Genomic DNA, 26,635 nt, shown 5'->3' with positions numbered 1-26,635 from the left:
TGTGAATGTTACAGAACCTTGTAGTCTCAAAAAATATGTGTGCTAGACAGTCCAATTCAATTTTATTACATGTAGTAAATTAAAAATACATCGATCAATAATAGCAAAAGTAGATGTTTCAAGTTTTAAACTTGAAAGAAATCACACAGCTTAATGTTAAATTGCTTTGTATTGATTTGTACATGTACATGTCATTATACAGTTAATAGTAACTAATTATTAACTGTTCTATGTATGTGCAAAGTAATTGATAAGTGAAACCAAGTACAACTTCCTATTACTTTGGTTGCTAGTTACATTTTTAAAAATCCATACATTGTTGTATGCTTCCTATTAGATATGTGGAACAGAGCAATTATTTAATTAATGGGTTGTTGAAATATTGGTGAGATATCTTTACATTTTTAAATGTGTGAGCAACTGAGCATCTCTTAACTCCTTTTGTTTGTGATGCCAGTGAAACCGAAGTATTGAAATGCACTCAGTTTGCTGCTTCATCTGTTTTGTTTTAAAGTGTACATTCCATGATATAAAGATATTTGCCTTCCAATTTTTTAAATAAGAGGAATATGTATATCATTTTAAAATAATTGATTTCCTGTTAATGAAATTTTCATACATGCAAGTATTTTACACCAATATGAACCATTTCTAAACAATAAGTTTTTGAATAAGCATTATTTACTTTTTTGATTCCATTTCAATATCAGACATCACTAGAATTTCAATAATGTAAGTTGAAAATTAAATTAGTGCTATTATTTGTATATTTTCAATGAATAATAAAAAAAAAATAATAGGAAAAAACAGTATGCAAATATATAAATATCTGTTTTGTTTCCTTCATAAAAGCACAATTTGGCTATATATGCACAGGCACTTGTTTCATATACGGGGCAACCCCTACTTATTTAGTGGTAAAAAAATAAGTAGGGGTGTCCCATATACAAAACAAGTGTCACAGAATATCTCAGATTCTCAGCAGAGATCAAAGTTAAGTCAACTTAAGTGTGACAGCAAAGTGGGGTTTCTTTGTGTGAACAGAATAAATATTTCTCTAGAAAATGATAAAGCTTTTATAAATTTTACAATATCAATGAGTTTGAATTTTCTTGAATGACCTTGTCAAGGTCCTGACACATACTAAGGTGACACATAATCTCTGTACCATGTTTGAGAATCCTTTGATTCTCCATGAATTATCCAGTCAGGATAAGAATTAGTGCTTTTTTGTCAGTGGCCTTGAACTTGCTGGAATGACAGTCTTGACAAACTCTAGGGACATTGGCAGTCTGTACATTGTACTAAGCATGGGCTTCCTCTGATTCCCTTTTACAAAGTAATAGCCCATTCAAAAGTTATATATATATATATATATATATATATATATATATATATATATATATATATATATATATATATATATATATATATATATATGGGCGTTACTATGTGACAGTCAAAAAACTTTATTGTAAAGCATCTAAAGATTTTTAAATCTTCTCCATTGCAAAGTTATATCCTGGATAACAATTTGGAACTTTTTTTTTGCCAGTGACCTAGAACTTTCCAAAATGACCTTAAAGCTTGGGTCAAGGTTAACGCACACCATTTGATCTGATAAGCAATCTTAACACCAAGTATGATTACATTTCAAAGCCAATTTGAAAGTTTTTGCATGGAAAATAAAAACACTACTTAAACACATTGTGTAATATTGCACTTTTTCAGTCAGTGACCTTAAACTTTTTCTGAATGACCTTTGGTCAAGGTCATTGCATATCGTATATACGACGTATATACATATACCAAATGAATATTTACATTATTTTCTAATAAAACAGCGTTATATTTTTACATAATGATAAATATGCTTTTGGTCAATTTGGAATTAATTACCCGGTATTCTGTGCTGCGAAAGTTTGAAAATAAATTACTGTCCCCACAAAATCACATCTTCTCAGGCTTTTCTTGCAAGCTCCAAATTTTTCCGTTTCTCGGAAAACTGGCCAGAAAAGTTGCGATTGCCCCAACTCTTGAAGAGAAATTATTGTGTCCTTGTATTTATTTATTTTATTCACCAATCAAGGGCCCTCGGGGGGGGGGGGGAGGGGGGGCATGAACAAATTAGTACAATATGATTATACTGATTACAATTCTATATTATAGGTGTATAATGTAATATGACTAGTGATTAAGTTTGACATTGAGAAGTGCATCACCACAAGATGTATCATCATGAAAATATAGGATTTGTTACATATTCACAGTACAGTCTCACACTGGATCAAAAGTATAGAAAACCATAGGTTGATAAAAAAAAAACAACAACAACAACAACAAAAACAATTAAATAAAAATAATAAATATAAGATAATTTAAAAAAAAATTCTTGTAATAATACTTACTTACTTATCGTTACTTATCGTTGGTTTCCAATTCAGGCTCCCTAAGGATCCTCTTCATTGGACTCCCTATATCCTACTTCAGTTTTAGTATAACTCACTACGTGACTTCCGGATATTGTAGCCTTATAGTCATATAAAATGTCTTGATTTTCCCAGTGTTTATCCAAACGTTGCTTGAAAGAATTAGTAGTCTTCGCACTTATAACATCCTCTGGTAGACTGTTCCAGATCTTAGCAGCTCTCAGGGTGAAGTTATATTTTCTGATATCTAATCTGGCTCTCTGGATTAATAGTTGCTTGGAATTCCCCCTTGCAGTTTCTCTCCCTACATGATCTCTCCTAAATTTCACAAAGTTGGCTGCTTTTGTGTCATATTTTCCACTCGTAATTTTATATATCTCTATCATATCTCCTCTGTGTCTTCTATAGCTGAGTGTTGGTAGTTTGAGTTTCTTCAGTCTCTCAGAATAGGTATGATCTGACATTCCAGGTATCTGCTTTGTTGCCCTTCTTTGCACTCCCTCCACCATCTCAATATATTTAGTTTTGTATGGGAACCAGACTGAGCTTGCATAGTCCAAGTGTGTTCGAACCAGAGATTTATAGAGCGGAATGAATGTATTTTCATCTAAATGTTGAAATATCCTTCTAATCATGGCAAATGTCGAGTTGGCTTTCTTTACTTTCTCGCATATGTGTTTCTCAAAAGTTAAATTTTCGTCGATGATTACTCCTATGTCCTTTTCTTCCTGAACACGCTCTAAAGATTCTCCTAATAACTTGTATGACACCTCTTGTGAAGACTTTTTCCCTATATGCATATATTTACACTTTTCAGGATGGAATTTCAACAACCAAGTGTTGCTCCACTGAGTGAGTTTTTCAAGATCTCTTTGCAGTGTTTCCTGATCTCCATTTTCTTTCACAATGTTAAAAATCTTTGTATCATCTGCGAAAAGGTATACCATTGACTCGACGATCTCTGGTAGGTCGTTTATGAATATTACAAACAATATCGGTCCTAAGACGGAGCCTTGTGGGATGCCAGATGTTACATCATGCCACTCGGAACTTCTCCCATTCACTGTAACCTGTTGTTTTCTATCCCTTAGGTAGTCTTGGATCCACTGAATTGTTTCAAGTCCTAATCCATATGCTTTCAGCTTGCTGATAAGACGTCTATGAGGAACTGTATCAAATAGCAGTACTCTGATATATAATTCTTTTTATATAGAAAAAATGTTTATTTTGATGAATGATTAATAAAAATACATTTTGGTAATATTTCTGTACCACAAGTAAAGGTTAAAAATACCTCCCCCCTTCCCAATGAACGTACCATAATACTTAATCGGAATTCGCAATGCCGTCTAAATTGACTATATCATTCTAAAATTTAGCGTTCGGATTTCTATATCCGGTTCATATAGCACAGAAGGCCAGCGAAAGGGGACAGAAAAACATAAATATGATGCCTTAATAAGAAAAAAATAATAGGAATCAATGGTAATCAATGTGAGAAAAGTTTTGAAATTTACTCGATTATTCACAAGCATCTGAATTTTTATCAGTAAGTCGCTTAATTAGCCAAATATCGAAAAATTCTACCCCTTCTATACAAAATGCACATTTACTATTTACATTTGTATATATACAGGTCCAGTACAATCAGTACATTTAGCTACGTAGGTAGAATTACCTACGTAGCTTTATTTACCTACCTCAGGTAGCTTGATTTAGCTACCAAATGAATTTATGTCTATAAAAAAGCAATTTTCTCAGGATGTGCAAAAACTATCATTTTGATGCAGTGATCATTTTCAACTTTGAACTCATCTGAAAACAATTCATAAAAAATTCCCTCTTGAAGAAATGTCTTTTTCTGCGCAATTGCAATCAAAGTTTTGAAAGTTTTGGGGCTATGTATGACAGTTAGAGCAGTTACTCCTTGAATGAAATGACAAAGAAGTCCAGTTCTGGTTAACACGATAATAGGTCGGTAATTATTCAGCACAATGTGAAGTAATCATACTCAGTCATGCCTCACCGCACGGACAGCTAACCAAACAATGGAATTACACGTTTTGCTCTAAATTGACCAAACACAGCGATGTTTAAACTATCTCAGCTTTGGAATGTTTTTTAAAGTCTCCCTAGTATAAATATCAATAGTCATTTAACTGCGATTTTTTGTCTCTTTTCCATAAAAAGAAAAGTTACATTGAAATAGCTAAATAAAGCTACCTGAGGTAGGTAAATAAAGCTACGTAGGTAATTCTACCTACGTAGCTAAAAGTACTGATTGTACTGGACCTGATATAGAGGGGGTGGAATTTTTTTTTCGATATTTGGCTAATTTAGCGACTTTTGATAAAAATGCAGGTGCCTGTGGATTATTTAGGAGAAACTTTTCTCTAATTTACTTACCATGAGTTTGGCACGAGACGAAATACCCTTTGAACTGTATTTTCTAGAATTAGTTGTGTTATTTTAATTTGGAGAATATATACTTATTGTTTGACCATTAGGGCGAATGCAGTTGTACAATATAAAAAAAACCCTTTACATAGCTTACACTTGTCGCCTGCATGCTGCATGGTGCAGTGGTTAACAGAGCATGTGCTCTAAGTATGGATCTGATCTTTAAATCCTGGGTTCGAATCCACCATGGGAGGTAGAGATCGGTTCCTTTGGATAAGATCTCTAAATCAAGGTCTCATGTCATAGGATGTGATGACAAGAAAAAGATCATTCACTGCTCAATGGCCCTCATAGGGCAAGTGGTGGTTTGTTTCTTCATTCAGTTCAATTCATAGTGAATTATATTCTCAAAAGGAGCGTTAAACAACACACAAACAAAGCTTGCACAAGTCGTAATGGTTTAACTTAATGATGCACCTCTTCACACTTTTACCACATAAAATACAATCTAGACTGCAATGTCACATGAACTTGTATGTCATTTTATTTTTGTAATCAAATATAAGTAGGCCTAGCTTGTGTTTTTTAAAATGAAAAACATTGAAGAATACATGCTATTGCTATTATACATTTATTTTTTGTTTCATAATTAGATTAAATATTGTTGTAACAATTAAATCTACACAAAACAATAAGGCCAGATAAAATTAATCTTTAGATTCTCATCCCCGCCCGCCCCTCTCTAAATGTCCCGCCCCGGAGTTTTTTATTTTGATTTTTGGGTGTTAATAAAGGCATTTTCATGTATTTTTATTCAGTAAGAATTTGGGTGAAGTTTAAGAGTTATCTCCCGTCTGTATTAAAAGTCGCGTGTCGCTATTTATAGCAAAAGAGCCATGTGAGGAATGGAGAAAAATCGGCAATAAAAGCAGTTTGAATATGTAAGGAAAAGATTATTTGTCAGTATAGAGAAGGCAGAAAAAAATAATAGCATAAACACATCTAGATACCATCACTGGCATTCATTACTCCTACAAGTAAGAGCCTCGGTTAACGTCCCTACGCTCCTTATATACTACGCGGCGCCAAGTCAAAAGTATCTCGCCGTGAACCTCTAGCATGCTGGAGTATGGCATTCATGAGCAAGTTTTTTTAAAGATTTTTTTTAAAACTAAGTATAAAAATAGACATGGAAAATGACACCTGGTCAAGTTTAAACGATCTCCAACTGTGTGTGATTTTGATTTGATAAAAAATAAAACATCGTAGGCAGGCTTTAGAGAATGTTTAGTGCTAAGAAAATGTTAAATATCAAACCTGTTCAGGCCTCGTTTTTTTTGGTAGGATATTTTATTAGAATATTTATAGATTTTGTAAATATGACTTATTTTATTGTCGAACATGTCAAGTCTCAAGAACGATCCATTTTTAAGGAAGGTGGAAACCTATGATATTTTACAGAAAACAGAGGGATTTGTAGGTAAAACTAAAGGGTCTTTAGGGAAAAGTGAGACATGAGAAGTCATGCATACAAAATTTATTGATATCAGAACCCCACCTCATTTTGTTTCGTGTGTACCGTACGTATATGTGTACTTGATAATATGTTAATTAACAATAAATATCTAATAATTTAAAGCAAGAATTTTCTTTAAAATATTTAAAAGAATATGAAAAAAAGATTAAATCTATTCATATTGGCATTAACATAATGAGAAAATGTGTACGAAGAGTCCATGTTTTGTTATAAATACTTACAATTTAACAATTATAAAAAATAAAAAAATCCGCCCACCCGCCCCAATTTTTTTGCTAATTAGGATGAGAATCTAAAGATTAATTTTACCTGGCCTAAGCCTTTACGTATACAGTCCTCCACATACAAACAAATTCTGACAGAAGTTTGGAAAAGTTTTACTTAAAAATTAAATTGTCAAATATGCAATTTAAATTAAGATTTTCTTCATCATTACTTGTTTGTCTATTGAGCTTATTTTCTGGGTAACACTTTGAGCTGCTCCCTATTATGATTAATAAATTAAATGAAATGTGGCAAGATATAATACTTTGTTTGGTTTTCAATTACAGGTGAATGGAAACCATGATGTTTCTATGATCTTGTTTGATATTGGTGACAGGTGTGAGAAGTGGAGCCATGATGTTAACTTGGAAATATCTTAACAAGATTTGGTGGATGCCTACATCAACTGCCATAAGATGGAAACACTCCCTCAGAAATGTTAATAGGCATATTTTTAGCAAAGGCTGCAGAGGAAATGATAGAAGTTGTTCTTTAAAATGTTTCAAAAACAGCTCAAGAAACATTTTTATATCATGTTCATCTTTACTACAAGCAGAATCTGTGGAAAAGGGATTAATTATAGAACCTGATGAATATGTTCAAAACATTTTCAAAGGACTGAAAAGTCAGAATAGGGGGAGTTTAGCAAGAGCAATAACTCTTATAGAGACTAGCAACCCAAAGAAGAAAGTTCAAGCCAAAGCATTACTGAACCTAATTCTACATGATCAAAAGATGGTTGGAGTTCATTCTATGAAAGGTCCACCAACTTTTAGAATAGGTGAGTAATATCTCAGAGTCTCTCTTTTTTTTTTACCAAGAGTTTTTTTTATTAAACAAACTCTTTTGATTAAGAAAGATGCACATTTAAATTGTTATTTATGATGAGAAAAGAAATTTTTGATTAATTCTTTTTCTTTTCTAGGACTCTCTGGACCACCTGGGGCTGGGAAGAGCACATTTATTGAAACATTTGGAAAGTTCCTTACAGAAAGGGATCACAGAGTTGCTGTCTTAGCAGTTGATCCCTCCTCATCACGCAGTGGGGGTGAGTTCATTTATGATAATCACAGAGTTGCTGTCTTAGCAGTTGATCCTTTCTCATCAGGAGTGGGTGCAAGTTCTTTATAGGTTACCCTTATAGAGAGGATAGGCTTATTTGACTTGATAAGAAGTCTTTATCATGTCCTAGAAATAAGATAGCCTCAACTGTCATTTACTTGGGTTTTTTTTCAATACATTAGTTCTCTTATCAATGATTAAGTTACTTTTATATTGGTTAATATGCATCTAGGTCTGTATCAGACCTACATGCATATGTACATTTTCAGTTACATGTATTTAAATTAATGGTTTTAGAGCACATATCTTCCAAAGAAATTTCAAAGTCTTCTTGGACCAAACTTGCATAGATATTTGTAATGTATCTGGGGATGTACATCTACCAAATATTTCAGAGAAATCATCTGACCAATCAGAATGATCTGACCTACATTTCCCAGGCAATAGAAACAAAGATTTTTAGCAGGTCCATTCCCAAATTATTAGATAAAGTATACAGAGACCAGACTTGCAGGGATGTACATCTATTGATACACGTTAACAAAACAATCATTTAGTTTGAGAATTTACCCTCCTTCAAATAACAAGTTGAGATTTATAATCTTTTATAAATGTTCCAATCAGGTTCTCTGCTTGGTGACAAAACAAGGATGCCTGAACTGTCAAAAGACATGAACGCTTACATCCGAGCCTCGCCATCCCGGGGAATTCTGGGAGGTGTTACCAGGACAACCAACGAAGCTATACTGGTGTGTGAGGCAGCAGGATATGACATCATACTGATAGAAACAATAGGTCAGTATTATAGCCCATAGAAACAATAGGTCAGTATTGTACCCAATCATCTATTTGTATATTTTTAAATCAAATAAATTAAATACATGTGTAATTATTTAACTTGAATAAACAGAAAGAAGCTTCTAAGTAGCTTGGAAGTTGTTAAAATGTGATGATCAACTGCTAAATTAATTTTGCTTACACTACACTACATTACCTTTTTTTTAGGTCACCTGAGTCACTCAGGTGACCTATTGCTATCCGTTTTCGTCCGTCGTCGTGCGTTGTTCGTCGTGTGTTAACATTTGAACATTTTCAGCTTTTTCTCTGAAACAACTGAACCAATATCAACCCAATTTGGTATATAGCATCTATGGGTGAAGGTGAACATAAATTGTGAATTTTATGGTCCCTGACCCCCTGGGGCCTGACGGGTCCCTGTTGGGGCCAAAACCACTAAAATTGATAAATCCTTGAAAATCTTCTTCTCTACTCCTGGACATCAAGCAGTCAAACTGTTAGTATGAATGTAATGAGCATTGAGTCCTCTACAAAATTGTGAAATTCATGGCCCCAGGGCCCAGATTTGAAGATCTTCTTCTCTGCTCCTGGGTATTAAATAAACTAGATTAGTATATAGCTATAATGAGCAAGAGTGGCTCTACTAAAATTGTGAATTTTATGGCCCCATGGTCAGGGGTTCTGGTGTAAGGACGGGGCTCTTTTGATTATATAGTGAAAAACATTAATTCTTTGAAAATCTTCTTCTCTGCTCCTGGGTATTTAATAAACTAACTAAGTACATAGTTATGATGAGCAAGAGTGCCTCTTCCAAAATTATGAAAATTTATGGCCCTAGGGTCAGGGGTTCTGGTGTAAGGGCGGGGCTCTATTGATTATACAGTGAAAATAAATTAATTCTTAGAGAATCTTCTTTTCTGCTCCTGGGTATTAAATAAACTAACTAAGTACATAGTTATGATGAACAAGAGTGCCTCTTCCAAAATTTTGAATTTTATGGCCCTAGGGTCAGGGGTTCTGGTGTAAGGGCAAGGCTCCATTGATTATATACTGAAAATGCATTTATTCTTTGAAAATCTTCTTCTCTGCTCCTGGGTATTAGATAAACTAACTAAGTATATAGTTATGATGAGTAAGAGTGCCTTTTTTCAACATTTTGAATTTTATGGCCCCAGGGTCAGGGGTTCTGGTGTTAGGGTGGGGCTCTTTTGATTATATAGTGAAAAAACATTAATTCTTTAAAAATTTTCCTCTCTGCTTCTGGGTATTAAATAAACTAAATTAGTATATAGCTATAATGAGCAAGAGTGCCTCAACCTGATTTGTAAATTTCATGGCCCCTGTGTCAGGGGTTTACCCATTTTGTGTAAGTGGGGTCTTTTGATTATATAGTGAAAATACTTTAATTCTTTGAAAATCTTTTCCTTTGCACCTCCTGGGTATTATGCCAATGATCTAAGTATATATATTTATGATGAAAAAAGGTGCCTCTATCAAAATGGTTAATTTCATGCCCCCTGGGTCAGGGGTATGGGGGTGTTACATAGTCTGAAAATAAATTAATGCTTTGAAATTTGCTCTTTAGTATCAATCAACCATTTATGATGAAATAAAATTTATGAAAAAATTTCCAAAATTTTGAAATAAGTGGCCCCATGGTCAGTGGTTCCTTTGGGGTGGGTTGGACGACTGATTATAAGTTGGAAGTGCATTTTTTCTTTGTTACTCTGATCTACCTCTGGGTATTAAGTAACTAGAGTAAGCAAGCTAAGTGCATAATTATGATAAGCAATGGTGCCTCTTTCAAAATTGTAAATTTTGTGGCCTCGGATTTAAAAGGCGAAACAAATTCAATTGTTCGAAAGTTGTTACATGATATTTAGTTGACCTATAAGGCCCGTGGGCCTCTTGTTTTAGTTACATGTATGTTAATAGGCATGTGCACTAGGGATGTGCAATTTTATCGGTATACCGTTATATCGCCATTTTTTGTTGTGTGATATGTATCATGATACGGAGACCTAAATACAGGTATTTAGGTACATATTATAACGTCCAGAAATTATTTATTTATTTGTACAATCTTTAAAATTACAATTACGGAAAGTCTAAAAAATGTTGTAAAAGGTGAAAAGAATGGCATCTTACCATCCAAACATGATTAATTTTATCTACATAAAAATTTTTTAAAAAGTGAAATTTTGTTTTTCTTGCATATTTAAAAAAAGTATTGATTATTCATTTAAATTCATTGTGAAAATTGCTTGTAAAAATATCTTGATATTATCATGATATTTTGGGGAAAAAATCTTGATATATCATGATACGAAATATTTTAGCGATACCCATCGCTAATGTGCACTCACAGTGGCCGGTAACATACTATATTTGATTTTACATTATGTAGATTCAAATATAGTATTTACTGGCTCCTGTTTGTGCACTGTGCAGTGGATCCTGATTTGTGGAATAATTATTTACATCGTAACTTGTAAAAAATTTCAAGAACATTTCTTCATCGAAATGATTATCATTTATATGTATATTCATTTTGATTGAAACTATGTTAAGCTGTGAAGAATATACAGTATATTAAATGTTTACTTTGTGGTAAATTTATTGATAAAAAAAATATACAAAATTACTAGTAATGCTATAAATTAGTCAAAAACTGATTTTCTGATATTTTATGATTACTTTGTTTCTAGGTGTTGGGCAGGCAGAGTTTGTGGTAGCAGACATGGTGGATATGTTCTGTTTGATAATACCCCCTGCTGGTGGGGATGAACTGCAAGGTTTGTTTACAATGTACATACAATACAAATATACAAGTATGTGTATACAGGGGCATAGCCAGGGTACTTTTAATATGGATGCCCGAGTAGGCAGGGGTGTTGTGAGAAAGTGAATTTTCGACATGCATAAATTCTACCCACCTGATCGCATTTTCTTTACACTTTATAAGTTTGTGGCGCAGTCATATACAAGGTCTTTTCTGTTTTTATACAAAATGCGGATAAACACTCAAAAATGAGAAAGGATATGTCCAGTATGGTTGTATGATGAACCTACTAAAACAATTTTAAACTTTTGAAGAGACAAAATACACGGAAGGTAAAACAGTCGATTAGAGTGGTTGACTGATTTAGACAGGCCCTGATATTGACTGTTAGACAGACAGTAATGTTAAAGAGACTGGAGAATTCTTTTTAACTCAATTTCTTGCACTTAATTTATGTATATTTTATACATTTTAAAATGAATGTTCATTGTATGTCTTTTCAAAGTTGAAACGTCAAGATAGATCCACATGATACACATTTTTGGAAAACAAGCCTTTTTTCGCCACAAACCTCATTTATTTTTTTATTATTCGAAATTGTTTCTAAGTAATTATATTTTTTATAATTATTTTATTTATTGTTTGCAAAATGATGTCCACATGTTTTAAGAGCATACACACATACATATGGAAATCACATCTCTCTCTCTCTCCTTATTTTCGAAAATAATGTGTACAAATGTATGCCAGGCTACGCGCCTGGTATGTATAGTAACATTAAGAAGGAGTAAAATAAGTGGGGATTTAAATAAGATAAAAAAATATGGGTTATTTTTGTGTATGCATCTTTTTCAAGTTCACATTTCAGTACATATTTCACTGTTAGATGTGCACGGAGAAACAATGACTTTATTTCATTAAGTAAATTTTCTGTGTCCTATTTACAGGTATAAAGAAGGGCATAGTAGAGGTAGCGGACCTTGTGGTAGTCAATAAATGTGATGGCGACCTGGTCAATTCTGCCCGCATCATACAGAGTGAATACATGAGTGCCCTCAAGTTCATCAGGAAGGTTAATATAAACTGGAGTCCAGAGGTAAAGTTATCAACAGAGAGTTAAGATCTGTAATGCATGTCAAGTAACTACTGATACTCTGTTTGAAATTAATAATGCATCATGAAGATGGACAAAATTAAAACTGAAATTGTTACATTGTTCATTTAGAGTAACATGGAAAATTAAAACCATATAACAAATGTTAGAAAGTCTAGTATGAGGAACCTTTGCTATAGCAGGGTAATTCAACTAGGTTTTTTTTTTCTTTTTTTTGCTATGAGGTTTTGCTCTACAACAGGGATTGTGCTCTTTGCAGGTTTTAAGGATATCATCATTAACTAAAGAAGGAATTCCATCTCTGTGGGAGAAAATGTGTGAATTCAGACGAGTGATGTCAAGTACAGGTGACTTAGACATAAAGCGGGCAGACCAGAAGAAGATTTGGATGTGGAATTACATCAAGGACAATATCATGGATTTGTTCCATTCCCACCCTGTGGTCAAGGAGAAGATAGGTGTAATGGAGGATAGGGTGTCACACGGTGTACTCACACCTGGGGACGCAGCCGACTTGTTAATGAAGGACTTTATAAAAGAGTATGTTGTGGATGATAAAACGTGATAATTTATAAATTTTCCCCTGGTTTTTGCTACGATATTTACTTGATGATTCCTGGTAAAACGTGTGTGTATAATTGAAGTGTGAATCAAGCTTACATATACCAAATACATGTTTATTGATTTTTGCTTTCAATGAAAGAAGATAATATGTATTTGGGTCTATTTTCCCTTTGTCTGTCTCCTTTCGGCTGCATTTCATTTCCGGAATTTTTGGTAATTATCAACTTTTCATTTCCGACATTTTTAAGTTTTCATTTCCGACAATTTTTTGTTTTCATTTCCGACATTTTTTTCAAATACATAAGTAGTACCTATAGTAACAAATTTGATAACTTTACTTATGAAAAATTTAAAGGAATAAATCATAAATAAATCATTGAAATCCAATTTTGTAAATCTATCAGTGACTTGGACATAAGTATGGTGCTGTCACTGACATTTAATTTTGTGCACATTAAATATGGTGAAAAAGTTTTATGCTCATTAAACTCTTTTACCTAGATTTAGTGCTACATGTATGCATATGTATAATTTTTTTTTTTTATTAATATTTTGGCATTAATACTATTAAAATTCCATTTTTTTTTACTTAGAAAACATTGAATTGCCTTACAGGTAAATTCCGGAAATGAAAAAAAAATTATGTCGGAAATGAAAACAAAAAATGTCGGAAATGAAAACAAAAAATGTCGGAAATGCTATGCATATTTCCGGAAATGAAATGCAGCGCTCCTTTCTGTGTGTCATATCTCAGAAAGTCCTTGAGCTTTTGCAGTGAAATATATCCTGAATCTTCCTTTGACTTAGAGAACACCCCAATTGAATTCAAAGTTGAATGATAAGAAACAATTACATGTATTATGTATTTTAAAAGTCCTAATCATTTATTATAAAAAGTATTTTACCCTCAAAATCTCAAATCCTTTGATTTTCGTCGTTCCCATTGAGTCTGATGTAATGAGAATTTGCTATTTAACGTTATTTTATACAGTACTTATTTGTGTTTATGTTGTTTCTGAAGTGTTTTATGAGATATAGTAAGTTAAATAAAGCAATATTATTTTACGCTTAATAAAAAAAGTTCATACATTCTGTGGTTTTGTAATTCTTGTGGCAGTTCCAGCTATGCAGTAGTTGTAAAAAATGAAAAAAAGATTTTTAGGAAGGTTTGTATTTGGATTGCTGAAAAAATGATACAGATGTTAATCAAATTCCTTTTTTATTTTGGGTTTGGCATAACAAAATATATAAGTACGATGCATTTTCGTATTTCTTAAATTTCTACTTCTATAGAATTATAGCGATTTCCTGCTGAGAAAAATGATAGTTTACCTACATTGTTATTTTAATACAAATTGGAATGTGTGGAAAGATGCACTATTTTTCAGAGAATGGTCATGCAGTCAAGGGAATCAGAAAAGAAACTTTCAAAACGTGATTCTCTCACTTTTGGTATTAAAGGTTCGGGTATAATTTCATAATAATGAGTAGTCCGAAATATCTGACGTTTTCCGCTTTTTTTTTTTTTTACGATTTTGATATTTTACATGACAGGTTTTCAAAATTGTACATAAAAAAGCCTAGATATTCCGAATTAAATAATGAGTGGGGGTGGCAACATGTAGCAAGAATTGATACTTTTGACATGATAGGTATGTTTTAAGTTCAAAAGAAAAAGATCTTGGTTAATGAAAATACCGCTAATTTGTACGTACTTATATGGAACGCCGTCACTGCCTTATAGCAGAACACTACTATTGCATTGTGTCAACCTTCCATTACATTATGTCAACTCTTTATGACATTAACCCACACTACTATTGCATTGTGTCAACCTTCCATTACATCATGTCAACTCTTTATGACATTAACCCACACTACTATTGCATTGTGTCAACCTTCCAATACATTATGTCAACTCTTTATGACATTAACCCACACTACTATTGCATCGTGTTAACTTTCCTTTTCATTATGTCAACTCTTTATGACATTTACACATACTACAATTTTATTTCGTCAACTTGCATTTCCTTATGTTTACTTTTCATGACAATCTTAGTTTTTATTAGCTGATGTGAAAAGCTCATGCCATACTGTGCGCACTCTTCTACATTATGTCGATTCACTATTACGTTATGCGAACACGGGTATCCTCGGGCTTTATATGAGCATAACGTATTTTCCGCGTTCCGCAAGCACTAAAAATGGCGGGAGAGAAAACTGTCGTAGAAGAGATTCTCAGCGATTTCGGAATGACATCTTTAAATGAAAACTTTAAGCGACAAATGATTGACAATCTTGAAACATGCAGAGTCTTAACACTGCGACTGTGAATTAAAGTCACGTCGAAATTCAATGGTGTTTACTTTAATCTGATAATAAAATAGATCAAATATTATGAGTCGTGCAGCAATCATTTTTTCTTTTTATTTTGAATTGTTTTCTTTTTTTTTTTTTTTATAAAAGTCTTAAACTTTGTAGGACATTGCATTAGTTTCACATTAAGTTTAGCTGAATTAAGTTGAAAACTTTTTTCTATAAAACTATAAAGCCTGAGAGCTTCTCCGCTATCCGCCCTTGGTCTCCAACCATATACCCTCCCCCTTCCTTGTTCAAGATTCCCATATCTGCCACTGATATGTGCCCATGCATGCTTACTAAGGCATATTCAATTGATTTAGATGAGCGACTGGTAGATTTTTGTAATAGAATTCTGGCCCTGGAATGATTAAAAAAATTTACTAACTCCAGCGACGTAGCATCATTTTTTGAAAGAGGAGGTCAGCCAAAAAAAAATCATTTACCCGAAAAAACTTGACAAGCCAAGAAAAAAAATGTCCAAGCCCGAAAATCCTATTTCGGGGAGAGTGGTCCAACTTCAATCAGTCCTTTTTTTTCCAGATATATTACATTACCCTTAGTGGACTATACTTCAACAAGAAGTGGGGGTGGGGGGGCTGTACAGTTTCAATGAACATTACATTTTCTATAGTAAAGTTATGTCTGGGAAAAGAGGGGGGTTGATATTATGTGCCTGTAATTTGTCCTAATCAATCAGGATCCCCCCTTTCTTACCAGTCATTAAAACACGGTCGTCAACATTCATTGTATACTAGATATACAGCTTTGAGATAATGTAAATGTATTTTAACATCAGGTAATGAACTTTTGGAATCAACATGATAAAGAGTTAACACAATATAAAGATATTTTTAAATCACATAAGAAAGAGTTGACATAACGTAATTATATATCCATATCAAGGAATGGAGTTTTGACATAATGTAATAAAGTGTTGATATAATATAAAGATATGTTCACATCATGTTATACACTTTTTACACCACGTAATAAAGCACTGACATAAAGGTAAGATGTGTTCAGCTCACATCATGATGCCCTCGCCGTAAAATAAAGATAAATCCATATCACGTAATAATGCTTTGATATAATAGAAATATACACTCTCCAAAAGGAATGGGCTTTTGACTTCATGTAATGATAAGTTTAATTATAAAACACAATTCACTTGATGTAATGCAGTTTTGACCTCACATATTAAAGAAATGAAATGATGTAAAGAAACATTCATTTCACGTAATAAAGTTTTAACACGATGTAAACACATTATCACTTCACATAATGAATTTTTTACTTCAAGTTATGAAGTGCTGACATAATGAAAGGATGTATTTACTTAATGTAATGCAGCATTGGCATGATGTTAAGATATATTTTCATCATCACATAAAAAATGGACATAACGTAAAGATATGTTCACATCACGTAATGATAAATTGACGTAATAAATGCATAGTTGTATGCTATAAGGCAGTGATGGCGTTCCATATACTTATATGAACAAGCTAATTCAGAGAATTCGTGTCCCCCGCTTAGGGAAAAAGTCGGCTCCCCCTGACTGAATTTGTAGAATTATTAAATGTATACATGTATACTGAAGGAAATAAAATACATGTATGTCAATATGCATATAAAGATTTGATTGCTTATTCTTTATTATGTGTATAGAAGATTTTTTTATATGGAATATTTATCACACTGTAATGATGATTTTATAACCTCATAAATTTTTCATTTCACATGCTGAATACTATCATTTAGTAAAAAAAAAAGTATTAAAAAAAAAAAAAGAAAGATTCGACCGAGATTCGATCCCGGGACCTCTCACATTTGTAGCGAGAGACATAACCACTAGACCACGGAGTCGCTTTACACGGAGTGAAGTATATGCAGAACTGAAGTCACATACATGTATATATTCATGTTTTCATGTTCGGTATTCTCAAAATTTTACACAATCCATGGTGTTTGATTTATTTAGCCTTTATTAAACAGTTATTATAGATGTAATAAGAACATAAAGTCCGCCGATAACCTGTTTTATACGCAATAACTCTCCTCATGCCCCTGCGCTAAAAATAGCGACATGTAATACTATAAATACTAATAAAACAAACGGGGCGGGGCACTTTGAGAGGGGCGAGAGACGTCCTAGGGAGTTTTGGTATAAAATTACATTGCATAAGCTCAAAATCTTCTTGAAATATCGCCCGGAAATGATAGTGTTACACACAGACAGAATGTATAAATTTACGACCTTGAACTTTGACCTTTTGACCTCAAAATCAATAGGGGTCTTCTTTAGGCCACAGGGAGTTGTTATGTAAAATTTCATTGCGATAGCTCAAATGGTTCTAGAGATATCGTGTGGAAACGAAAGTGTTTTAACAGACAGAATTTGCTTATTTATGACCTTGACCTTTGACCTTTTGACCTCAAAATCAATATGGGTCTTCTTTAGTCCATAGGGAGTTGCTATGCTAAATTTCATTGCAAAAGCTCAAAGGGTTCTCGAGATATCGTGTGGAAACGAAAGCGTTACAGACAGACAGAAAGACGGACGGACGGACGGACGGACGGACAGACGGACGGACGGACGGACGGACGGACGGACGGACAAACCCAAATTAATATCCCCCACTTTTCAAGCGGGGGACAAAAATATACACTGTACGCTCAAAATTAAGGGGAAAGATTTTGAAAGTAACAAGCTAATTCAGAGAATTCGTGTCCCCCGCTTAGGGAAAAAGTCGGCTCCCCCTGACTGAATTTGTAGAATTATTAAATGTATACATGTATACTGAAGGAAATAAAATACATGTATGTCCATATGCATATAAAGATTTCATTGCTTATTCTTTATTATGTGTATAGAAGATTTTTTCATATGGAATATTTATCACACTGCAATGATGATTTTATAACCTCATAAATTTTTCATTTCACATGCTGAATACTATCATTTAGTAAAAAAAAAAAGTATTTAAAAAAAAAAAAGAAAGAAAAAAAAGAACGGTGCGACCGAGATTCGATCCCGGGACTTCTCACATTTGAGGCGAGAGACATAACCACTTGACCACGGAGTCGCTTTACTCGGAGTGAAGTATATGCAGAACTGAAGTCACATACATGTATATATTCATGTTCGGTATTCTCAAAATTTTACACAATCCATGGTGTTTGATTTATTTAGCCTTTATTAAACAGTTCTAATAGATGTAATAAGAACATAAAGTCCGCCGAGAACCTGTTTTATACGCAATAACTCTCCTCATGCCCCTGCGCTAAAAATAGCGACATGTAATACTATAAATACTAATAAAACAAACGGGGCGGGGCACTTTGAGAGGGGCGAGAGACGTCCTAGGGAGTTTTGGTATAAAATTACATTGCATCAGCTCAAAATCTTCTTGAAATATCGCCCGGAAATGATAGTGTTACACAGAGACAGAATGTATAAATTTACGACCTTGAACTTTGACCTTTTGACCTCAAAATCAATAGGGGTCTTCTTTAGGCCACAGGGAGTTGTTATGTAAAATTTCATTGCAATAGCTCAAATGGTTCTAGAGATATCGTGTGGAAACGAAAGTGTTTTAACAGACAGAATTTGCTTATTTATGACCTTGACCTTTGACCTTTTGACCTCAAAATCAATAGGGGTCTTCTTTAGTCCATAGGGAGTTGCTATGCTAAATTTCATTGCAAAAGCTCAAAGGGTTCTCGAGATATCGTGTGGAAACGAAAGCGTTACAGACAGACAGAAAGACGGACGGACGGACGGACAGACGGACGGACGGACGGACGGACGGACAAACCCAAATTAATATCCCCCACTTTTCAAGCGGGGGACAAAAAAAACTTTTCTTTTAGTACATTATTTTAAATTACATGTACATGTATATACATAAATAAACATGGTAGATCGAGACTATGACATAGTTGAATAAATTTCAGGTATTTTTTAAAACCTTGTAATATGATCTTAATTATGAAATCTAAAAAGATCCTTGAATGTATACCTGTAAATTTAAAATTTTTTTCCTCAAAGACGAATAGCATGTGATTTCTGGTCAAAAAGACTGAGTGTCATGCTCTTGGACTTAAAATAATGTACCTAATCGTTCTACATATTTAGACGTTTATAACATTTAAGGGGTTTAGGCGTTTGATTTGCTTACGAAACACGTTAATTTTAAATGTCGAGAATTGCAAATGCGTTTTTTTCATTGCAGGAACATGATTAATTCAAATCGACAAATGAGAGTTTAGGATAAGATACGGAAAATGTATTTTTAATTACATGTATTACATTTAATTAGCAGGTTTGCCCTACTTCAAATTTGCAAATATATATATATATTTTGTATGATGTTATAACTAGAAAAGTGTTTGATACGAATTGAGTTTTTGTTGAATTTCTGATGAAAAGAGAATAAGCGTTTGATTGTTCTTCCTAACATTGATTGTCATATAAATTTTGCTTGCAAAGAAAGTTTAGATAACATATGAGTTTTGAGACATGGAAATATAAATAAACGTTTTCTTGTTATAAATTTGCGCCACAAATACTAGTAGTCAAAACTTCGATTTCATAAAATTCTAAACACCTACTTATTATGAAGGCCCATACTTAATTTTATGCACCAGTTATAAATTCTGGTTATCACTTAGTGTACTCGAATATCGTTTGTATCGAGAAATATTTATACCCCACGCAACTAGTTGCGGGAGGTATAATGTTTTTGACCCGTCCGTCAGTCAGTCAGTCAGTCAGTCCGTCCGTCAGTCAGTCCTCTTTTTTTGTCAGCGCAACTCCTCATAAACCGCTGCACAGAATTTCGTCAAACTTTGCAGGTATTTAGGACACAATGTGTAGATGTGCATATTACCAGGAAATTCCGATTCCTTTATTTTTTCCGGGAATTTCCGCACTTTTTAACTTAGGCATTTGGCCATACCTTGAATATAGAGATGAACAGTTTGTCAGCGCAACTCCTCATAAACCGCTGCACAGAATTTCGTCAAACTTTGCAGGTATTTAGGACACAATATGTAGATGTGCATATTTCCAGGAAATTCCGATTCCATTATTTTTTCCGGGACTTTCCGCACTTTTTAACTTAAGCATTTGGCCATACCTTTTATATAGAGATGAACAGTTTGTCAGCGCAACTCTTCATAAACCGCTGCAGAGAATTTTGTCAAACTTTGCAGATATTTAGGACACAATATGTAGATGTGCATATTCCCAGGAAATTCCGATTCCATTATTTTTTCCGGGACTTTCCGCACTAAATACTTAGGTTTTTGGCCATATCTTGAATATAGAGATGAACAGTTTGTCAGCGCAACTCCTCATAAACTGCTGCATAGAATTTCGTTAAACTTTGCAGATATTTAGGACACAATATGTAGATTTGCATATTACCAGGAAATTCCGATTCCATTATTTTTTCCGGGACTTTCCGCAATAAATACTTAGGTTTTTGGCCATACCTTGAATATAGAGATGAACAGTTTGTCAGCGCAACTCCTCATAAACTGCTGCACAGAATTTCGTTAAACTTTGCAGATATTTAGGACACAATATGTAGATGTGCATATTACCAGGAAATTCCGATTCCTTTATTTTTTCCGGGACTTTTTGCACTAAAAACTTAGGTTTTTGGCCATACCTTGAATATAGAGATGAACAGTTTGTCAGCGCAACTCCTCATAAACTGCTGCACAGAATTTCGTTAAACTTTGCAGATATTTAGGACACAATATGTAAATGTGCATATTACCAGGAAATTCCGATTCCTTTATTTTTTCCGGGACTTTTTGCACTAAAACCTTAGGTTTTTGGCCATACCTTTTACATAGAGATGAAAAGTTTGTCAGAGCAACTCCTCATAAACCGCTGCACAGAATTTCGTTAAACTTTGCAGATATTTAGGACACAATATGTAGATGTGCATATTACCAGGAAATTCCGATTCTTTTATTTTTTCCTGGACTTCCCCGAAACTAAAAACTTAGGTTTTTGGCCATACCTTTTATATAGAGATGAACAGTTTGTCAGCGCAACTCCTCATAAACCACTGCACAGAATTTCATTAAACTATGCAGATATTTAGGACACAATATGTAGATGTACATATTACCAGGAAATTCTGATTCCTTTATTTTTCCGGGAATTTCCACACTTTCCAACTTAGACTTTTTGGCCATATTTTGAATATACAGATGAACAGTTTGTCAGCACCACTCCTCTTAAACTGTTGTACATAGTTTTGTCAACCTATGCAGATATTTAGGACATATTCCATTATTTTATCCCAAAGAGTTTTGCCTATTATTCAAAAATTTCTCACCCCCCCCCCCAACCACTTCAAATTAATGTTTGGATTTGTATAATGCCAAGAAATTTTGATTCCATTATTTATCTAGAAACTTCATTCCACATTTAAATGTCCTCATATGCACGACATTTTGATGTGAAGATTTTTTTGCAATTATTGCCCTTTTTGATCTATACTATGTATTTAAAGTGCACTAGCTCTGCCTTTCATTATGTGTTTCACCGTCAAGTTTTGGGGGAGCGTGGGGTATGTGAGCTAGCTAACTTTTTCTTTCATTTTTTTTTTAAAAATGTTGAACAGTTTACATGTTGCAATTAATAATAGGTTATTGTTTCTCACCGTGTCATTCTTCATACAGATTTCAGATTTTTTTTTCAGGTTTCAGTTTAAATTTTATTAAAACCAAGAGACATACATTTCATAGGTATAAATACATTATACATGTACATGTAGTAAACTGTAGAAGAGTTCACATGAATAAAATTAATTAATTATATAAATATAATATTAATTACGAATGAATAAAGTATTTAAAAATCCATCAATTCATTTCTTAATCTGTTTGCAAAACATAATTTTTCCAAGGTGACACAAGACAAGACATTAAATAAATATTATAAATATTATTTTTGGACAATAAGACTTTAAACTCTTTAAACTCTGCCCGTTGGATCATTAAGTCAATTTTTATACACACACAAACAAAAAAGTCTTAATTGTCTGTACAAACCAAGTTTTTATAATCTTTTAATACAAATTGACTTGAGATTTGGGGGTATGTACATGTTTAAAAGACTATTTTGTAAAATCTATGTGGTAAACCATGATATGTTATTTGTTTTTGTCGAGAAGCATCGATTTTGAAAATGGGAGACAGAAACCTTGACAAGAAAAAAAATGCCCCAACTCGAAAATACTATTTCCTTTGGGGAGGGAATGGGGGTAGGTGAGTGCGAACTTGTAAAGTTTAAATTAATCTAAAACATCAGTTTATTTTTCCTAAGTCTTAAAAAATATAGATGACCGGTCTTTAAAAAAGGCCACAAGAAGTGGTACAAAATGCTGGAAATTGCACCATTTAGATCCGTTTGAAACAAAATTTCCTCGGAGTGTCCCCCAAACCCCCACCAATGGGAGGGTGACACCGCCTCTCATACCCCCCCCCCCCTTCGGCCCTTTGGGCCTCCCCCTTGAACTTCTGGATCTGCCACTGGTAACATTTCTTTTACTCATACGTACTACATTATCTTATTTGCCAAAAAAAGGGAACGAAATTTAAATTTACATTCCTATACTGGAAAGTTATGTCTGGAAAAAAGGGGAACCATAGATATACCCCGCCCCCAGCCAAAAGTCCATGCTTGTCCTCCGGCAATGTATGTAGGGATGTGGGTTATATTTCAGATATAAAATTTATCTAGGCATCATATTAGACGGCAAACAATTCTCCCTATATTGCAAGCGTATTTGAACTTCGATATTTATAAGTCCACTTTGAAAATTTAAGAAAGCAAAGTAATTTTTTTATTCTTAGCTAATTTTTGTAAATAGTTGTATTTTGTTAAAAGAAACATCTTTTCGTTGTTTTTCACTATTTGTCATGCAGTTTTCGTGTAAACTGAGCGAAAAAATGTAATTATAAGAAATAAAATTAATTTTTCAGAACGAACTTTAATGTTTCATATCTGCATACATTTCATGAAGCACTTACGCGTTTGATGAAATATGGCGGTGTAACGACGAAAAGTGACCCCCGTAGAATATTGACCCCCGTAGAATATTGACCCGCGGGTCATTTTTCTACGTAGAAAAATGACCCCGGGTCAATATTCTACGACAAGAAGGGTCATTTTTCGACCGTAGAAAACCCTTCCAGACCGGGAATTCTACGACTCCACACCCGTTGAAAAATGACCCCCATAGAAATTTGACCCCTACTTTATTTTAATAATTAAGCCTAATGATATGACATGTGAAACGCATTAACCCCGAATTTGGTGAGGGTCGGCGAAAGCATACGTATATTTGTGTCTTCTAATACTTTTTAAAAAATATTTTCAAATGTAGTGAGAGGAAATGTACTTTACTCCTTCCAAACATATATTTGATTATTCAGGAGTATAAATGTATGTTTATATATGTATATGTTTTGGGTTTTTATGCCCCTGGATCGAAAAATCCTTGGAGTATATTGTTTTTGTCCTGTCTGTCTGTTTGTCTGTTGTCAACTTTAACATAACCCATAACTATTGAGTGGGTGGGGCTTTGGCTCTCATATTTTACAGGTGTATTTCTTGTGACAAGACCTTTCCATTAGTACCCCCAAATTTGACCTCTTGACTTTGACCTTGGAGTTTGACCTACTTTTACAAAAAATAAATACCACACATTAACCTTGACCATAACTTTTGAATAATTGGAGTTAGGGCATTCATCCTTCATATGTGTATTCAATGGTACAAGCTGGTATAAATATTTTTGATCTTTTGACCTTAACCTAAGAGTTTGACCCACTTTCGAACGAAATTTCTTGTTTTATAGAGTATTACAAAATATGACTGATCAATGGATTTATACAAAAAGAAACAAAAATGATGGAAATATTCTCAAATTTCTATGTTTTGAATTTCGTGAGCACATATTTAATACTTTTTCTTTTATAACATTTTATTACCCCTTCTCTAGGAGCTTCAAGATCGACGTCAAAACACACTATTACGACGTCGATCTATACCTATCGGTTGATAAATCGTTATAAATATCAGTTAATACATATAAAATTGTAATTTAATTTTCAAACCTTAAATTTCTTAATTTTGTTAATTTTTTTTAAAGTGAAGAAAGCTTTAAAAAGTAATAGAAAGTAATGCGCAATAGAAACCCCAGTCGGTCCCCTTAAAATTTGATGACACATATTTTGCATTGTACTTGATTCTATCACAATGTGTTATAATACTTTTTTGTACAGTTCTATATACATGTATTTTTCACATCTTCCTAATACACATCGCCAATGATACCTAGAAAAAAATAATATGTAAACTGAGAACTTTTTTTTTCACAATACATTTGTTTTTTTTTTCTTCTATTGGTAAAGAAAACCCTCTCAAATCATGACAGGTACTGAGTAACTAGAAAGTGGAAAAACGATACTACTAGTACCAGTGTCAATGTATGGTATATCAAATATTTATTTTTTTATATAAATAAATCATTTTTTATGCAACAAACTTCACTTTGTTAATGTTTTTGGCACTAGAAAACGACAGTGGGCATTGGTAAAGCTGTAAGCTAATCAGTTTTTGTGTCACTGGTATCAAAGAGCAGGGGTAGTTCAATTTAGTGCTTTTTTTGGCAAATTAAATCAAATTTTAAACATTAAACCTCTGGAAATTACTGATAAAATGTGTTAGATTTTATATTGATTTTTGCAAATCATTTATCCAGGATAAAATTAGGTATTAATGATTATATAAACTATTTAAAGTATGTTTCTTTTTCTGACACCAACAAAGAAAATGACATTAAAAATGACAACTTAGGAAACTTGCTGTGTAAAATTTGATCAAGTCATCTAGGAGAATGCACGTATCTTTGCTCTAATAGCCTTAGAACATTTTTCCTTTAATGGAGATATAAACAGTTTGTATTTTTGATGTAAGGTATAGCCATAGACTTAAAGCATTATAGATCTATTGTAACGATTCAGAAATGAACACCATATCATAAGGCTGCTTGATTGTACTTCAAATGCATTCGTCTAACAAAGATCATCGTCGCAAACCACGGCCAAAATGTACGATCCTCTCCCATTCTGGAGAGAGCTATATGCGGACTCCAGACCGTGGCTTGAGACGATGAACAAAGATATTCGTTCCAAAACATATTTGTTGCATTAAAAACAAGATGCGTTTGTGAAACACTGATGCCCTAGTATGGCAACATTGCGAATGTTTAGTTATCTCAAATGCAGATCAAATACTAGTATATTGGTACCCAAAGTAGGGTATTCTCTCAAGAAATACAAATGTGAAAAATAGAACCCTAGCACCGCCTGTTCATAAGTTATGACCAACGTTTTAAAGGTAGGAAAAACTACGGCGTCAATGTCAAAGGGTCAAGGTTGTTGGTTTCTAAAGAAAGGCATCGTCTCAAAGATTACACATGGGAAGTATGAAAGCGCTAGCCCTTGCCGTTCGAAAGTTATGACCATGGTTAAAGTTTGTAAAAAGTATGTCAATCTCCAAGGTCAAAGGTTCAAGGTTCTTGATATCCTATGAAAGGTCTTGTCACAAGAATTACATATGTGAAGTATAAAAGCTCTAGCCCATACTGTTCAAAAGTTAAAGCCAAGGTTTGTAAAAAGTAGGTCAAACTCCAAGTCAAGGTGACAAAGTTGTTGATATCCAATGAAAGGTCTTCTACAAGGATTACATATGTAAAGTATGAAAGCCGTAGTCCTTGCCGTTCAAAAGTTATGGCCAAGGTTAAAGTTTTTTTCGTAAGTACGGAAATCTCCCAGGTCAAGTTCTAAAGGTCAAAATTGTGGGTTTCAAATGAAAGGTCTTGCCACAAAGAATTGATATTTGAAATATAAAATCCCTACCATCTATTGTTAAAAAAATAGGGCCAAAGTAAAAGTTTGGATTTTTGTGTAAAAATGGGTCACTCCAAGGTCAAGGTCAAAAGGTCACTCCAAGGTCAAAAGGTGAAGGTTCTTGATATTTAGGGTAAGGTCTTGTCACAAGGATTAAATATGTGAAAAATGAAAGCCCTCTCCTAACCCTTTAAAACTCATGGTCAAGTTGTATTTTAAAAGTAGGTCAAACTCCAAGGTCAAAGGTCAAATTTGGTGGTACCCAAAGAAAGGTCTTGTCACAAGGAATATACGCGTGACATATGAAAGTCATAGCTCCACTAAATCAAAAGTTATGGGCAAGGTTAAAGTTTTACGGACAAACAGACAGACAGAGA

At 33.5% G+C, this 26,635-nt stretch overlaps 1 protein-coding gene across 3 annotated transcripts; it reads left to right on the top strand.

Moving 5' to 3' along the window:
* The first annotated feature begins 3,831 nt into the window (after positions 1-3,831).
* Positions 3,832-14,039, top strand: LOC134249135 (methylmalonic aciduria type A homolog, mitochondrial-like). Of its 3 annotated transcripts, none has more exons than XM_062731487.1 (8): positions 3,832-3,914; positions 6,968-7,411; positions 7,556-7,678; positions 8,317-8,487; positions 11,199-11,285; positions 12,220-12,368; positions 12,646-13,126; positions 13,678-14,039. In XM_062731487.1, the coding sequence occupies exons 2-7, from the start codon at positions 6,985-6,987 to the stop codon at positions 12,949-12,951; spliced, it is 1,263 nt and encodes a 420-aa protein (XP_062587471.1). In that variant the 5' UTR covers positions 3,832-3,914; positions 6,968-6,984; the 3' UTR covers positions 12,952-13,126; positions 13,678-14,039. The 3 variants fall into 3 exon arrangements, with proteins under 3 accessions (XP_062587471.1, XP_062587469.1, XP_062587470.1); XM_062731485.1 differs by having other exon boundaries at positions 6,918-7,411; XM_062731486.1 differs by having other exon boundaries at positions 3,836-3,923; positions 6,918-7,411.
* The last annotated feature ends 12,596 nt before the right edge of the window (positions 14,040-26,635 follow it).

This window comes from Saccostrea cucullata, unplaced genomic scaffold (genome assembly GCF_032062105.1).
Source record: "Saccostrea cucullata isolate Sc308-1 unplaced genomic scaffold, CSIRO_AGI_Scuc_v1 ctg3975, whole genome shotgun sequence".
Taxonomy (NCBI): domain Eukaryota; kingdom Metazoa; phylum Mollusca; class Bivalvia; order Ostreida; family Ostreidae; genus Saccostrea; species Saccostrea cuccullata.
Note: the sequence above shows the minus strand (reverse complement) of the source record. Positions and strands in the feature narration are given on the sequence as shown.

What these genes read in the sequence shown, in the direction of transcription:
- LOC134249135 (XM_062731487.1), top strand. Translation starts at nt 6,985, where the DNA reads ATGATGTTAACTTGGAAATATCTTAACAAGATTTGGTGGATGCCTACA. An exon ending in CATACTGATAGAAACAATAG is followed by an intron (nt 8,488 to 11,198) that starts GTCAGTATTATA and finishes CTTTGTTTCTAG; the next exon opens with GTGTTGGGCAGGCAGAGTTT. An exon ending in TGGTGGGGATGAACTGCAAG is followed by an intron (nt 11,286 to 12,219) that starts GTTTGTTTACAA and finishes TCCTATTTACAG; the next exon opens with GTATAAAGAAGGGCATAGTA.